The 15822-nt window shown below is 40.1% G+C and overlaps 1 protein-coding gene across 1 annotated transcript; it reads left to right on the forward strand.

Annotated features, from left to right (window-relative positions):
- Positions 1-10105: 10105 nt before the first annotated feature.
- On the forward strand, positions 10106-15822 carry PLET1 (placenta expressed transcript 1). The gene is made up of 3 exons (XM_077114697.1): positions 10106-10342; positions 14885-15086; positions 15651-15822. The coding sequence occupies exons 1-3, from the start codon at positions 10156-10158 to the stop codon at positions 15820-15822; spliced, it is 561 nt and encodes a 186-aa protein (XP_076970812.1). The 5' UTR covers positions 10106-10155.

A 15822-nucleotide genomic window follows, 5' to 3' on the forward strand; every position in this document is an offset into this window, starting at 1 on the left:
AGCATGAATGTTAGCATTTCTCCATGTCCTCCCCAACATTTGCTAAGATCTTTTTTATTATAGCCATCCTAGTGGCTGAGAAGTGGCATCTCATTGGGATTTTGGGTTGCATTCCCCCACTGACTAATGATGTTGAACACCTTTCCATGTGTATTGGTCATTTGGTTATCTTCTTTGGAGAAATATCTATTCAAAGTCTTTGCCCATTTTTTTTTTCATGGGCAGGCACCAGGAATTGAACCTGGGTGTCCAACATGGCAGGGAAGAACTCTCCCTGCTGAGCCACTGTGGCCCAACCCCTTTGCCCATTTTTTAATAGAGATATTTGTCTTTTTGTTGTTGAGTTGTAGGAGTTTTCATATTCTGTATTTTAAACCTTTATCAAATATATGGTTTCCAAATATTTTCTCCCATTCTCTATTTTATCTTTTCACTTTCTTGATAATGACCTTTGAAGGATAAAAGTTTTGAATTTTGATGAAATCCAATTTATCTATTTTTTCTTTGGTTACTTTTGCTTAGGTTTCATAACTAATGAACTGTTGCCTAATCCAAAGTAATTAAGATTTACACCTATGTTCTCTTTTAAGAGTTTTGTAGTTTTCACTCTTGCATGTAGATCTTTGATCCATTTTCAGTTAATTTCTACATATTACACATGGTATGAGGTAGGTGTCCAGTTGCATTCTTTTGCATGTGAATATACAGTTGTTCCAGCACCATTTGTTGAAAAGACTATTCTTTCCCCACTAAATTTTCTTGGCAACTTTATAAAAAAATGAATCAACCATAAATGTGTGGGTTTATTTCTAGGCTCTCAATCCTACTTCACTGATCTACATATCTCTACTTATACCAAAACCATACAGTCCTGGTTACTGTAGCTTTCAAGTAAATTTTGAAATTGAGAAATGTGAGACCTCTATTCTTGTTCTTTTTTTTCCCCAAGATTGTTTTGATTACTCTGGGTCCCTTGCATTTCCATATTAATTTTAGGATCACCTGGAATTTTGATAAAGATTCACAGTGAATCTGTAGATCAATTAACCATCTTAACAATATTAAGTCTTCCAATCTATTACTGCAGGATGTATTTCCATTTATTAGGTCTTTTAAAATTACTTTTAACAATGATTTGTAGTTTTCAGTATTTAAGTCTTACACTTCTGCTAAATTTATGATTAACCTATCTTTGAATTCATTAATTCTTTCTTCTGCTAGTTCAAATTAGCTAAGTCCCTCTAATGAATTTTTCTTTTCAGTTATTGTGCTTTTCAAGTGCAGAATTTCTATTTGCTTGTTTTTTACAATTTCTAGCTCTTTAATAGTCTCCAATTAGTAAGACATCGTTCTCATACTTAAATTCTTTAGACATGGTTTCTTTTAGTTCTCTCAACATACTTATAATAGTTGATTTAATATCTTTGACTAGTAAGTCCAATATTAGAGCTTCCTTGGGGACATTTTCTATAACTGGTTCCTTTTTTCCTGTATATGGGCCATACTTTCCTGTTTCTTTGTGTATCTTGTAAATTTTTGTGGAAAACTGAACATTTAAAACATATAATGTGGCAAATCTGAAAATCAGATTCTCTTCCCTGGGTTTGTTGTTGCTGTATGCATTTGTTTAATGCTTTTCCTGGATTTGTCCTATAAAGTCTGTATTCTTTGTTGGGTGCCACCACTCAATTCTTTTTTTTTTTTTTATTAATTAAAAAAAGAATTAACAAAACAATTAGAAATCATTCCATTCTCCATGTACAATCAGTAATTCTTAATAACATCACATAGTTGCATATTCATCATTTCTTAGTACATTTGCATCGATTTAGAAAAAGAAATAAAAAGACAACAGAATAAGAATTACAACAATAATAGAAAGAAAAAAAAAAAAAAACAAAAAACCTATACCTCACTGTGGCATATTTCTCAGGGACTGGAGCCTAGCCATGCTTAAAATTTTTTAATCCTTCTCTCCCTCTCTACATTCACTCTCTGCCCTCCGTACCTGTAACCCCCCTCTCTGTTCCCCCCTTCCCCCTCTTGTTGTAGACCGCCCATTTCCGTAGCTCACCACTAAACTGCAAGCCTTCCTGTTATTCTCTTCACTCCTCTATACCTAACCTAAGCCCTCAGCCTAGCAGCTGCCTCCTGCCTTGTGTGATTGGCTGTCCCTTCCTGACGTGTGCGCCCAAGACTCCACCCCTCCCCGAGAGTACTTAAGCCCCATGCTTACCCCGCTCTGGGTGGTCCGAGCCCCGGGGTCTTCGGACCCCAGACGTCTCACTCCTCGGGTTCCCGGGTGGCCCATCCCGGAGTGTAACAATAAAAGCTTAAAACCCGCATCTGGCCTCAGTGAAGACTTCTCGCGACCGCCGGCTGGGGAAAGCGCCGGCTCCAGCTTACCCAGGTTAATTCCCGCGAGCTCGCCCCAAACCCACCCAGTGTACCGGTCGCGCGGCCCGGCTGAAGCTATCAGCGGCACCTCACATGCAGCTTCATTCAGTGTTTTAACATAATTGCATTACAATTGGGTAGTATTGTGCTGTCCATTTCTGAGTTTTTATATCCAGTCCCATTGTACAGTCTGTATCCCTTCAGCTCCAATTACCCCTTCTCTTTTTTTTTTTTTTTAATTAACGGAAAAAAAGAAATTAACCCAACATTTAGAAATCATACCATTCTACATATGCAATCAGTAATTCTTAACATCATCACATAGATGCATGATCATCATTTCTTAGTACATTTGCATCGGTTTAGAAGAACTAGCAACATAACCGAAAAAGATATAGAATGTTAATATAGAGACAAAAATAAAAGTAATAATAGTAAAATCAAAACAAAACAAAAAAAACAAAACAAAAACCTACAGCTCAGATGCAGCTTCATTCAGTGTTTTAACAAGATTACTTGACAATTCGGTATTATTGTGCTGTCCATTTTTGAGTTTTTGTATCTAGTCCTGTTACACCGTCTGTATCCCTTCAACTCCAATTGCCCATTATCTTACCCTGTTTCTACCTCCTGATGGACTCTGTTACCAATGACATATTCCAAATTTATTCTCGAATGTCTGTCACATCAGTGGGACCATACAGTATTTGTCCTTTAGTTTTTGGCTAGACTCACTCAGCATAATGTTCTCTAGGTCCATCCATGTTATTACATGCTTCATGAGTTTATCCTGTCTTAAAGCTGCATAGTATTCCATCGTATGTATATACCACAGTTTGTTTAGCCACTCTTCTGTTGATGGAGATTTCGGCTGTTTCCATCTCTTTGCAATTGTAAATAACGCTGCTATAAACATTGGTGTGCAAATGTCCGTTTGTGTCTTTGCCCTTAAGTCCTTTGAGTAGATTCCCAGCAATGGTATTGCTGGGTCATATGGCAGTTCTATATTCAGCTTTTTGAGGAACCGCCAAACTGCCTTCCACAGTGGTTGCACCATTTGACATTCCCACCAACAGTGGATAAGTGTGCCTCTTTCTCCACATCCTCTCCAGCACTTGTCATTTTCTGTTTTGTTGATAATGGCCATTCTGGTGGGTGTGAGATGATATCTCATTGTGGTTTTGATTTGCATTTCTCTAATGGCCAGGGACATTGAGCATCTCTTCATGTGCCTTTTGGCCATTTGTATTTCCTCTTCTGATAGGTGTCTGTTCAAGTCTTTTTCCCATTTTGTAATTGGGTTGGCTGTCTTTTTGTTGTTGAGATGAACAATCTCTTTATAAATTCTGGATACTAGACCTTTATCTGATATATCATTTCCAAATATTGTCTCCCATTGTGTAGGCTGTCTTTGTACTTTCTTGATGAAGTTCTTTGATGCACAGAAGTGTTTAATTTTGAGGAGCTCCCATTTATTTATTTCCTTCTTCAGTGTTCTTGCTTTAGGTTTAAGGTCCATAAAACCGCCTCCAGTTGTAAGATCCATAAGATATCTCCCAACATTTTCCTCTAACTGTTTTATGGTCTTAGACCTAATGTTTAGATCTTTGATCCATTTTGAGTTAACTTTTGTATAGGGTGTGAGATATGGGTCTTCTTTCATTCTTTTGCATATGGATATCCAGTTCTCTAGGCACCATTTATTGAAGAGACTGTTCTGTCCCAGGTGAGTTGGCTTGACTGCCTTATCAAAGATCAAATGTCCATAGGTGAGAGGGTCTATATCTGAGCACTCTATTCGATTCCATTGGTCGATATATCTATCTTTATGCCAATACCATGCTGTTTTGACCACTGTGGCTTCATAATATGCCTTAAAGTCAGGCAGCGCGAGACCTCCAGCTTCATTTTTTTTCCTCAAGATGTTTTTAGCAATTCGGGGCACCCTGCCCTTCCAGATAAATTTGCTTATTGGTTTTTCTATTTCTGAAAAATAAGTTGTTGGGATTTTGATTGGTATTGCATTGAATCTGTAAATCAATTTAGGTAGGATTGACATCTTAACTATATTTAGTCTTCCAATCCATGAACACGGTATGCCCTTCCATCTATTTAGGTCTTCTGTGATTTCTTTTAGCAGTTTTTTGTAGTTTTCTTTATATAGGTTTTTTGTCTCTTTAGTTAAATTTATTCCTAGGTATTTTATTCTTTTAGTTGCAATTGTAAATGGGATTCGTTTCTTGATTTCCCCCTCAGCTTGTTCATTACTAGTGTATAGAAATGCTACAGATTTTTGAATGTTGATCTTGTAACCTGCTACTTTGCTGTACTCATTTATTAGCTCTAGTAGTTTTGTTGTGGATTTTTCCGGGTTTTCGACGTATAGTATCATATCGTCTGCAAACAGTGATAGTTTTACTTCTTCCTTTCCAATTTTGATGCCTTGTATTTCTTTTTCTTGTCTAATTGCTCTGGCTAGAACCTCCAACACAATGTTGAATAATAGTGGTGATAGTGGACATCCTTGTCTTGTTCCTGATCTTAGGGGGAAAGTTTTCAATTTTTCCCCATTGAGGATGATATTAGCTGTGGGTTTTTCATATATTCCCTCTATCATTTTAAGGAAGTTCCCTTGTATTCCTATCTTTTGAAGTGTTTTCAACAGGAAAGGACGTTGAATCTTGTCAAATGCCTTCTCTGCATCAATTGAGATGATCATGTGATTTTCTGCTTTGATTTGTTGATATGGTGTATTACATTAATTGATTTTCTTATGTTGAACCATCCTTGCATACCTGGGATGAATCCTACTTGGTCATGATGTATAATTCTTTTAATGTGTTGTTGGATACGATTTGCTAGAATTTTATTGAGGATTTTTGCATCTGTATTCATGAGAGAGATTGGTCTGTAGTTTTCTTTTTTTGTAATATCTTTGCCTGGTTTTGGTATGAGGGTGATGTTGGCTTCATAGAATGAATTAGGTAGTTTTCCCTCCACTTCGATTTTTTTGAAGAGTTTGAGGAGAATTGGTACTAATTCTTTCTGGAACGTTTGGTAGAATTCACATGTGAAGCCATCTGGTCCTGGACTTTTCTTTTTAGGAAGATTTTGAATGACTAATTCAATTTCTTTACTTGTGATTGGTTTGTTGAGGTCATCTATGTCTTCTTGAGTCAAAGTTGGTTGTTCATGTCTTTCCAGGAACCCGTCCATTTCCTCTAAATTGTTGTATTTATTAGCGTAAAGTTGTTCATAGTATCCTGTTATTACCTCCTTTATTTCTGTGAGGTCAGTAGTTATGTCTCCTCTTCCATTTCTGATCTTATTTATTTGCATCCTCTCTCTTCTTCTTTTTGTCAATCTTGCTAAGGGCCCATCAATCTTATTGATTTTCTCATAGAACCAACTTCTGGTCTTGTTGATTTTCTCTATTGTTTTCATGTTTTCAATTTCATTTATTTCTGTTCTGATCTTTGTTATTTCTTTCCTTTTGCTTGCTTTGGGATTCGTTTGCTGTTCTTTCTCCAGTTCTTCCAAGTGAACAGTTAATTCCTGCATTTTTGCCATTTCTTCTTTTCTGATATAGGCATTTAGGGCAATAAATTTCCCTCTTAGCACTGCCTTTGCTGCATCCCATAAGTTTTGATATGTTGTGTTTTCATTTTCATTTGCCTCGAGGTATTTACTAATTTCTCTTGCAATTTCTTCTTTGACCCACTCGTTGTTTAAGAGTGTGTTGTTGAGCCTCCACGTATTTGTGAATTTTCTGGCATTCTGCCTATTACTGATTTCCAACATCATTCCTTTATGATCCGAGAAAGTGTTGTGTATGATTTCAATCTTTTTAAATTTGTTAAGACTTGCTTTGTGACCCAGCATATGGTCTATCTTTGAGAATGATCCATGAGCACTTGAGAAAAAGGTGTATCCTGCTGTTGTGGGATTTAGTGTCCTATAAATGTGTTAAGTCTAGCTCCTTTATAGTAATATTCAGATTCTCTATTTCTTTATTGATCCTCTGTCTAGATGTTCTGTCCATTGATGAGAGTGGGGAATTGAAGTCTCCAACTATTATGGTATTTGTGTCTATTTCCCTTTTCAGTGTTTGCAGTGTATTCCTCACGTATTTTGGGGCATTCTGGTTCGGTGCGTAAATATTTATGATTGTTATGTCTTCTTGTTTAATTGTTCCTTTTATTAGTATATAGTGTCCTTCTTTGTCTCTTTTAACTGTTTTACATTTGAAGTCTAACTTGTTGGATCTTAGTATAGCCACTCCTGCTATTTTCTGGTTGTTATTTGCATGAAATATCTTTTCCCAACCTTTCACTTTCAACCTATGTTTATCTTTGGGTCTAAGATGTGTTTCCTGTAGACAGCATATAGAAGGATCCTGTTTTTTAATCCATTCTGCCATTCTATGTCTTTTGATTGGGGAATTCAGTCCATTAACATTTAGTGTTATTACTGTTTGGATAATATTTTCCTCTACCATTTTGCCTTTTGTATTATATATATCATATCTGACTTTCCTTCTTTCTACACTCTTCTCCATACCTCTCTCTTCTGTCTTTTCGGTTCTGACTCTAGTGCTCCCTTTAGTATTTCTTGCAGAGCTGGTCTCTTGGTCACAAATTCTCTCAGTGACTTTTTGTGTGAGAATGTTTTAATTTCTCCCTCATTTTTGAAGGACAATTTTGCTGGATATAGGAGTCTTGGTTGGCAGTTTTTCTCTTTTAGTAATTTAAATATATCATCCCACTGTCTTCTAGCCTCCATGGTTTCTGCTGAGAAATCTACACATAGTCTTATTGGGTTTCCCTTGTATGTGATGGATTGTTTTTCTCTTGCTGCTTTCAAGATCCTCTCTTTCTCTTTGACCTCTGACATTCTAACTAGTAAGTGTCTTGGAGAACGCCTATTTGGGTCTAATCTCTTTGGGGTGTGCTGCACTTCTTGGATCTGTAATTTTAGGTCTTTCATAAGAGTTGGGAAATTTTCAGTGAAAATTTCTTCCATTAGTTTTTCTCCTCCTTTTCCCTTCTCTTCTCCTTCTGGGACACCCACAACACATATATTTGTGCGCTTCATATTGTCCTTGAGTTCCCTGATACCCTGTTCAAATTTTTCCATTATTTTCCCGATAGTTTCTGTTTGTTTTTGGGATTCAGATGTTCCATCCTCCAAATCACTAATTCTATCTTCTGTCTCTTTGAATCTATCATTGTAGGTATCCATTGTTTTTTCTATCTTTTCTACTTTGTCCTTCACTTCCATAAGTTCTGTGATTTGTTTTTTCAGTTTTTCTATTTCTTCTTTATGTTCAGCCCATGTCTTCTTCATGTCCTCCCTCAATTTATCGATTTCATTTTTGAAGAGGTTTTCCATTTCTGTTCGTATATTCAGCATTAGTTGTCTCAGCTCCTGTATCTCATTTGAACTATTGGTTTGTTCCTTTGACTGGGCCATATTTTCAATTATTTGAGCATGATCCGTTATCTTCTGTTGGCGTCTGCGCATTTAGACAGATTTCCCTGGGTATTGAATCCAAAAGTTTGGAAGATTTTTCTGTGAAATCTCTGGGTTCTGTTTTTCTTATCCTGCCCAGTAGGTGGTGCTCGTTGCACACGTTTGTCTGCGGGTTCCACCAGTAAAAGGTGCTGTGGGACCTTTAACTTTGGAAAACTCTCGCCGTCCAGGAGGTTCGCTAGCCGAAGCGGCTTGGAAGAGTTCGAGCCGGCCCGGGGTCCGAACACGGGGAGGGTTGCTGGCCGCCGCAGCCCGGGAAAGCGCCCGTCCGAATTTCCTAGTCGGCCCGGGCGACAAGCGTGGCGGGAGGGCGCCAGCGGCAGCAGCCCGCCCGGGAGAGTGCACGTTCCCGGGGAGTCACGGGTTTGGAAGGGGCCTCCCCCACCCGTCACTGTTCTCCGCGGCCTGGGGATTTCCGATCCAATTCTCTCAGTTGGTCCGGGGGGCCGCGTGTGGTGTGGGCACCAGCCGCCGCGGTTTCAGGGGACTGCCTCTCCAATTCTCCCAGCCGGCCCGGGAAGGGGGAAGGGAGTGACTCCGGCTGCTTGCCGTCCCGCCCGGTGAAGCCTGTGCGCCTCGGTGATCTCACCTGAGCAGCTTCTCTCAGCCAGCCAGCCATTCCAGGATGGGGTACGCTGCCTTTTTTATCTCTGTTGTGGCTTTGGGCGCTGTTCTGTATCGTTTCTACTCCCCTAGTAGCTGTCCTGGAGAAGAAACTAAGATCCGCGCGTCTTACTAAGCCGCCATCTTCCACCACTCAATTCTTTGCTTGATTATCTTAGTGGTAAGCTAATGATTAGACAGATTTCTTTAAATGCCTTGAATCAGTAAGTCTCCCAAAGTTTGCAAGGGGCTATGTGTGTGTGTTTGTGGTTTTTTTCTAGGCTCTCAATTCTACTTCATTGATCTACATCTCTCTACTTATACCAAAACCATACTGGAATCAATGCTCAAGGAGGTACGATATTAAACAATTGCCACTGGGTTGTTTTTTATAAACACCCTAAAGATAGGACTGTTATCACAGAGCAAGCTCTGAGCCAGGTCAAATAAAGAGAAAGCCCATAAATATGACTTTTCAGGAACTTCCAGGCAAATCACACAATGATAATTCTCTGAGAATGGGGCTTTCTGGAAACTTCAAAACCCATCCACCTTCCAGCAGCTGCAAAGTTGTTGTTCTTCACTATTGCTGCAGTTGTAAGGATGTTGGTTTCCAAGTCTACTGCAGAGGTGGGGTGAGAGGCATGGAAATAGGGCAAGTTAAAATGCTGCAAAGGTCACTGTTCTTAATGAGACTCAGCTGTTTTTCTTTAATATTGTGACAAAGTGTTGGTTAATCTCCAAAGTTATAAAAAGCTAATTTTGACAATTTTTTTCTAGTGTTCTCATTGCTCCTATAGAGCGGTGATTTTTGAAGAACCTCACTCCACCATTCTGCAGGTGTTTCCCTTAAAGTAACCCCCATTTACATTTATAAGTATTACCTTGATTCAATTTTAGATTTTTTCTTTCTACTCACATAATAAAATGCTTCTTTCCTCTTTTCTCCTTCAGTAACTAAATCACAGGGGAACTATGAAAAAAACATATTTTTTTATTTTTTAAAGTAGTTTCCTTGTGTTATGGTTCTATGGAAAAAGGTCTCAGAAGCAGAACGGACCAAGTGTTTTTTTCCTGAAGAAATAATATAAATCCAGAAGCACAGTCTTTTTCTAGTTTTAAGCTAGTGACAAAATGAACTGGGGGTTAGAGATATGTTAGAATGAGAAGGGTTGGAAGAGGATACCTAATATTCCAAGAAAAGAGGTCTTTCATACCTAGATTTCCTGCATGAAAAAAATGACAACAGAGGAGCTTCTAAATGAGCCAAGTATGTTAGGATTACTCAACTCTGATTTTCACTTTGCCTGTATCTGCCCCTTCTCTACAGGCTTCTTCAAACAGCATTTGCTGAGATGAGTGAGATGCAAGTAATGATCAGTGCATTCCTTTTCTTAAGCAGAACTGATTTTGGTAAAGGATCAGGTAACAAGTAGAAGGAGAGTCATTCCTGGTATCTTGGGCCAAATTCCAGAAGCCAGGTCATTTTAGGGAAGTGTGGAAAGGAGATTTGCATGTCTGATCTCATCCAAAAAGCTCCAGTCCCAGAACATATAACCAGGAAGGTGAGCTGTCAGTCTTACTCAGTTCCAGACACAGGCGTTTCCAAAACAGATCGAGACCATGGAAGTCCCCCGTGGCACACTGCTGCCACTGGGACTATTTCTGTGCCTAGGATTGCTGCTTTCTTCTGCTGGCTCTGAAAGTTCCAGGGACAACTGCATCTTCTTTGATGAGGTCTACACCTACGGCAGTGGTCCAGACATCAGGGTCAACTCGAACATTTATGAAAGCAACAAAATATACACAGGTGAGTGGAAGCCATTCACTCGGCTGCCCTTTGTTCTCCATGGGGAGTTAGCTAGAATTTCAGAACATACCCTTCTATCCCTTCTTTCGATTATACAAAATATGCATATTTTGAATCTGATGGAAAGTGTAGGGGGCAGAGAGAGAGAAACAATGAAAACATGCAACTGTGGACTGGGTGGGACTATTTCTGCATGTTTCTTGTACTAACCTAAACCACAAGAGTCATTAAGTCTTAACACACAGGTTGAGTCCCAGAAAGAGAACGACTGGAGCAGTTCTCTGACAAAAAAAAGGGGGGGGGGGGGACTTTTCATCATTTAAGATAATTACATCATAATAGGTAGTCTTTTCACATCCATTTGATAAAATGGCTACTATGAATGACTGTATATTGCACAACTCCAGGATGCACTGCTCACATCTGTCTATAGGTGAGCAACCCAGTGAGCTAGACAGGGAAAATATTACTATCCTCACTCTATTTTTTAGGAACCTGAAACTCAGAGAAGTTTAATGACTTGCTCAAGTTCTCACTGCTAAGAAGTAGCAGAACTGGCACTTGAATTCAGATTTATTCATTCCTAATCCAGTACTTTTCTTAGAGATGTCTAGTAATATTTTATGAATAACCCTTTTTTGATCAGCCAAACTTATAAGGCAATGAATGTGCTTTCTAATTAGTTTCATAATAACAACAACAAAATGTAATACAGTTCTTCACATGTATTAATGCATTTGATCTTCATAACGACCTGTTAGGTAGATACCATTATCATTCCCATTTGGGTAGATAAAAAAACAGAGACAGAGAAGCTAAATGACTTACGCAGGTCACAGAGCTACTTAAAGGGTGAGGCTGGGATATGAGCTGAAGTATTCTAGCTCCAAGGACTCTGCCCTAAACTACTGTGTTATCTTCCTCACAATTATAGTAATGAGTACTGTCACTTATTATAGACTGGTTTTTGTTTTAGGAGCAAATGCTATTATCTTCCCCATTTTACAGATGAGAACTGAGGTACAGAGAAGTTAAGAACTTTACTCAAGTTAGTCATGCAGCTAGTAACATAGCTAATATTTGAACCTTAAATAATAAAGCCAAGATTTCTAAAGCTTTGTCCTGTGTAGGCTGCCCAGTTTCAGAGCCTGTCTTCTTACCTACTGTGTTATCCTGCCTCCTTCAAACATTAACCATGTCTTGCTGAGACCACCAAGGTGACAGCTACACCCATCATCCACAGACTTCAGACCTCAGCAGACAAGCAACGGTGACATGCTAGAATATACTCACCTTGGCTTTTCTTGTATCACTTTTTCTCATGGGACGGCCACTAAGTGCTTTGGTCACAGTGGCGCTCAACATGTCCCACTCGTTCAGGCAGTGAATCTTGTCCTACCAGGGCAGGAAAGATAACCTTGGAATTCAAAATGATGACCAGATGGATATATGGGTGACCTTGGGGATGTAGAAGGAGCTCAGGGTCAATAGGGGGAGGTCAGAGGGACTACAGAGAAAAAGATTATAGGCTGTTGGAATGCAGAGGAAGAAAAACTATCTTATGAGGAGGCTAGAGAGAAGGTGACCTGGGATCTGGGAGCCATCAACAAGTAGGAAGACGAAAGAAGAGACCAAATATAGGCATAAGACCCCTCGAAAGGGAACATGCCATGTGAAAGTGCAACATGGCCTTCAGTTACAGGAGGAGTAGAGGGAAAGGGGAAGGAGAGGAACTAGGGTCCTTTGAGCGCTCATTGCATGCCATGTACCTCCCAAATCTCATGTCATTTCATCTCAGAGAGAACAGAATTATGCTAGAGCTCAGTGTTAAACTGACACACAGTGGGAATGATTTTAATGGAAGGTCAAAATCCTATTCCCGTGGAGATGTGAAGTGCCAGATTCCACACCCAGGATTCCACAACAAGCTCCATAACTTCCTGATAGGGTGTCACCTCATGACTCAGCCGTCACCTCTGGGAGACCATGAGTAAAGGCCCACACAGGCCAACTGCTTTTCTTTACTCTGGTTTTTTTAATTATTTTTTTTATTTCAGGGTTTGTGTCAACATTGCTAAGTATGCATAAATGCTTTGGCAGGTCCCAAGAGACTGCATCCTAGGCAATGTCTTCTTAGAACAAGTTCCCTGGGTGTGCCTTGTTATCTATGAAAGAAACTCTTAAGGCAATGACTTTCACATTAAGAGTGCTGGATAAGCATCTGCCTCCATTTTTTACTTCTGTGGGCAAGAGGGATGTGACTTGCCTGGGTTTTGTGTGTGTGTGTGTGTGTGTGTGTGTGTGTGTGTGTGTTTTCTGAATCTTCCGCTTTGAGAGTACAATACAATATTGGATGCTGGACTTTATAAATCAGTCAGTGAGTAGTTATTTAGTGCCCTCCAGGGACCCAGCACAGGGCTGGCCAAATACTGACAGAGGTGAAACCACAGTACATAACATAAGCAAGAATATAATTAAATACTCAGTTCCACAGTAAAAAGAAATGCAAATGTTTTGTGAATGAGAGGAGAAGAGGGCTAAAGTGGTGAGGGGATGGGACATAAAAGCTGGATCTGAGAACTTAAATGGAGGTGGGATGTATGAGGAGGAGGAGGAGGGATTCCATGATAGGGAGCCAGACTTGAACAAAGGCCAAGGGCAGGGGTGAGCCAGGTGCCTTTGCAGAAGAGGAAGACTGGCTGCCCCTCAGGTGGGAGTGCAAATAGCAGTGAGGTTGGGTTACAAAGGGTCACAAAATCATGTAATGGATACCACAATAAACAGAACAGAAGTAGAAATGTTCAGATGCTCTAGAAAGAAGGGCACTTGAAGGTTCTGGAAGAGTGTGACCCTACAGAAGTGGTATTTGAGGAAAGCCAGTCTAACAGCATGAAGGGAGAAAAGCCTAGAGCCCAGCAGAAATTCAGATAACACACATACCTACAATGGCTTGGGAGGGAAAAAAGGAGGACTTGAACCAGAGGGAAAGAGGGAAAGCAGAGGAAAGGACAAAAAGAAAGAGCTCATGCTAAGGAAAAGCTAAGAGACTTGATGACTATCTGGATGACACTCTTGTCATCTCCCATGTCACCATCATGCCCAGATCTAGGGCAAATGACAGGTTCTCACTGAGCAAGTCAGGACCCATGGGAACTGAGTCAGCCAACCTTAACAGACAGAGGAGAAAAATGTTATTTGCTAAAAATAGTATAATGAAAACAACTGTAGTTTATCTAATGTCGATAAGTTGTTAAAATCTTTACATTTTTCTCTTTAATCCTCCCAAGAACCTTTTGAGAAAGGTATCGGGATCTCCATATAAAGAGGAATAATGTCAGTATTCCCAGTCCTGAAACCAGACATAGTTGGCATTTGATAAATAGTTGTGGAGTGAATGATGAACAATAAGGAAACTGAGGCTTAGAGGTGACAGGACTTGCTCCTAAATGTTCAAGTCAGAATTCAGATCCAGGATTGTCTGAGCCTATTGTGCTATACGATTGATTTTCTTTGCTTTGTGAAGTCTTTGAAGGAATTCCAGGTGGCTGAGGGGTCCTGGTGAACAACAATGCCCTAGCATGGCAGAAGCCATTCAGAAGGGATCTTCTAGGGGAGTGTCCTATTTTGCTAAGGCTGCCATAATAAATTACCACAAATTTGGCTGGCTTAAAAAGACTGTAATTTATTATCTCACAATGCCGGAGACCAGTAGTCCAAAATCTGTAAGTGTTGGCAGGGGCCATACTTCCTCTGAAGTCTGTAAGGTTCTGGCTTGCCAGCAATCCATAGCATCCTTTGATTTGTGACATAACTCAATTACCACTTCCATCACATGACTATCTTCTCTGGCAGTTGGTCTGTCTCCAGATTTCTTCTTAACATGTACCGTGAGGCCCCCACTGAGTGCACGTTAGGCCAGGTCGTGGAGGAAGACTCACCTGGTGGAGAAGGGTTATTTGACAGGTGCCTGGACTAGGGGGCCTGTGGCTCAGAGGCCCCCTTCTCTTTCACCCTCAACAACATACAGCAGGAGCATTAGCATTTCTGGGACCAGGAAATGGGCTTGGTTTTTATAATAACATTTCCTTTTATTCCTATAGCACTTCCCAGGGACCCACTTGACCCTTTCACATGCATCAACCCCTTCTACCCTCACACTCTGCCTGAGAGGACAGAGCAGGGAGATTGTCCTCGTCTGGCTCAGAGAGGTTAGGAGACAGCCCAGGTTCTGCCCTAGGATATAGCAAAACCAGGGCCAGAGTACAGGTCTGCGGTTGCCCATCTTTTACTGAAGAAAATTTGGAAAAGCACAAAAAGAAAATAAAAAGCATCTATAAACCCACTACCAATAAATCATCAGAGTTAAACTATTGATATATTTCCTTCCAGATATTTTCACTTTTCTTTTACAAAAATGAGACCATACTGTATATGCATACTATTTTGTACTTGCTTTTTTTCACACTTAATTTTTATTTCACAACCCTTATCTCTTTTCTCACTGCACAGATGGCTGATTTTCCCTTAATTATTTCTTCATAGTAATGATTCCTGGGACAAAAAGTAACAGCTCTGTGATCCTGCGAGCAGTGGACCAGAGCAATAACCCCGTCGGCCTCTGGCAAGAAGCATACCAGCAATGTAACGACAGCGCCCTGTACCACATGAAGAACTTGGTGGACATACCCTTCATGGCAAACTGGTCCTCTCCTGATTCCCTGGATATAGCTGCAGTCAAGATACAGTAAGAACCTATCTATATGTGACTTGCTTTGGGCTTTTAAATTTTCATATTGTGTTTATGCAGTTTTATATTGACCTTGTTGGACTCAATATACAATCCAGTTATAATGTGGAAAATGTATTTAGTCACACTTCCTTTTCTGCCTCATCAGTCTTGGCCATACCTTTTTATCTCTAGGAGTTCACACACATACACACACATACCCATAAACACAGACCCCAGTTATACTCAACATAAAAACAAATAACTGGGCACCGAGCATGTTTCAAATTCTCTATCCTCAGCCAGGATAATCATTTAAAAAAATGATTCATTTTGGAAATGACTTGCCAACAGAAAGTAGGATGGTTGTATAATAATATGGCCTTTCTAGTGTCATGCAAAATGGATGCCCTCAGATGTGAGGCCAACTGGGGGCTCACATTACACATGAGCCTTCCTCCCCACTGGGGATTTGCCATTGGGTTTATTTTAGGAACCAAATGTTGGGGGAGCTTAGCCCCTCCAATGGCCATTTTTACTGAAAGAGTATGTCTGACCATGAGGCGTGCTCACTGTGAGCAGCCACCACATCTTTGTGGATGGTGCTGAGGATGACATCCATACTGCCACGCCATCCTATGCTCTCCGCCTGTGCCCTGAGTCTGTTCTGACCTCACTGGTTTTGGAGGGAGTATTCTTATCCCCTCAGAGTGTCCTGCAAGAGCAGAATCCAAAGGGAGCTGCTACAATCTAG

The sequence above is a fragment of the Tamandua tetradactyla genome, chromosome 8 (assembly GCF_023851605.1).
Source record: "Tamandua tetradactyla isolate mTamTet1 chromosome 8, mTamTet1.pri, whole genome shotgun sequence".
Taxonomy (NCBI): Eukaryota; Metazoa; Chordata; class Mammalia; order Pilosa; family Myrmecophagidae; genus Tamandua; species Tamandua tetradactyla.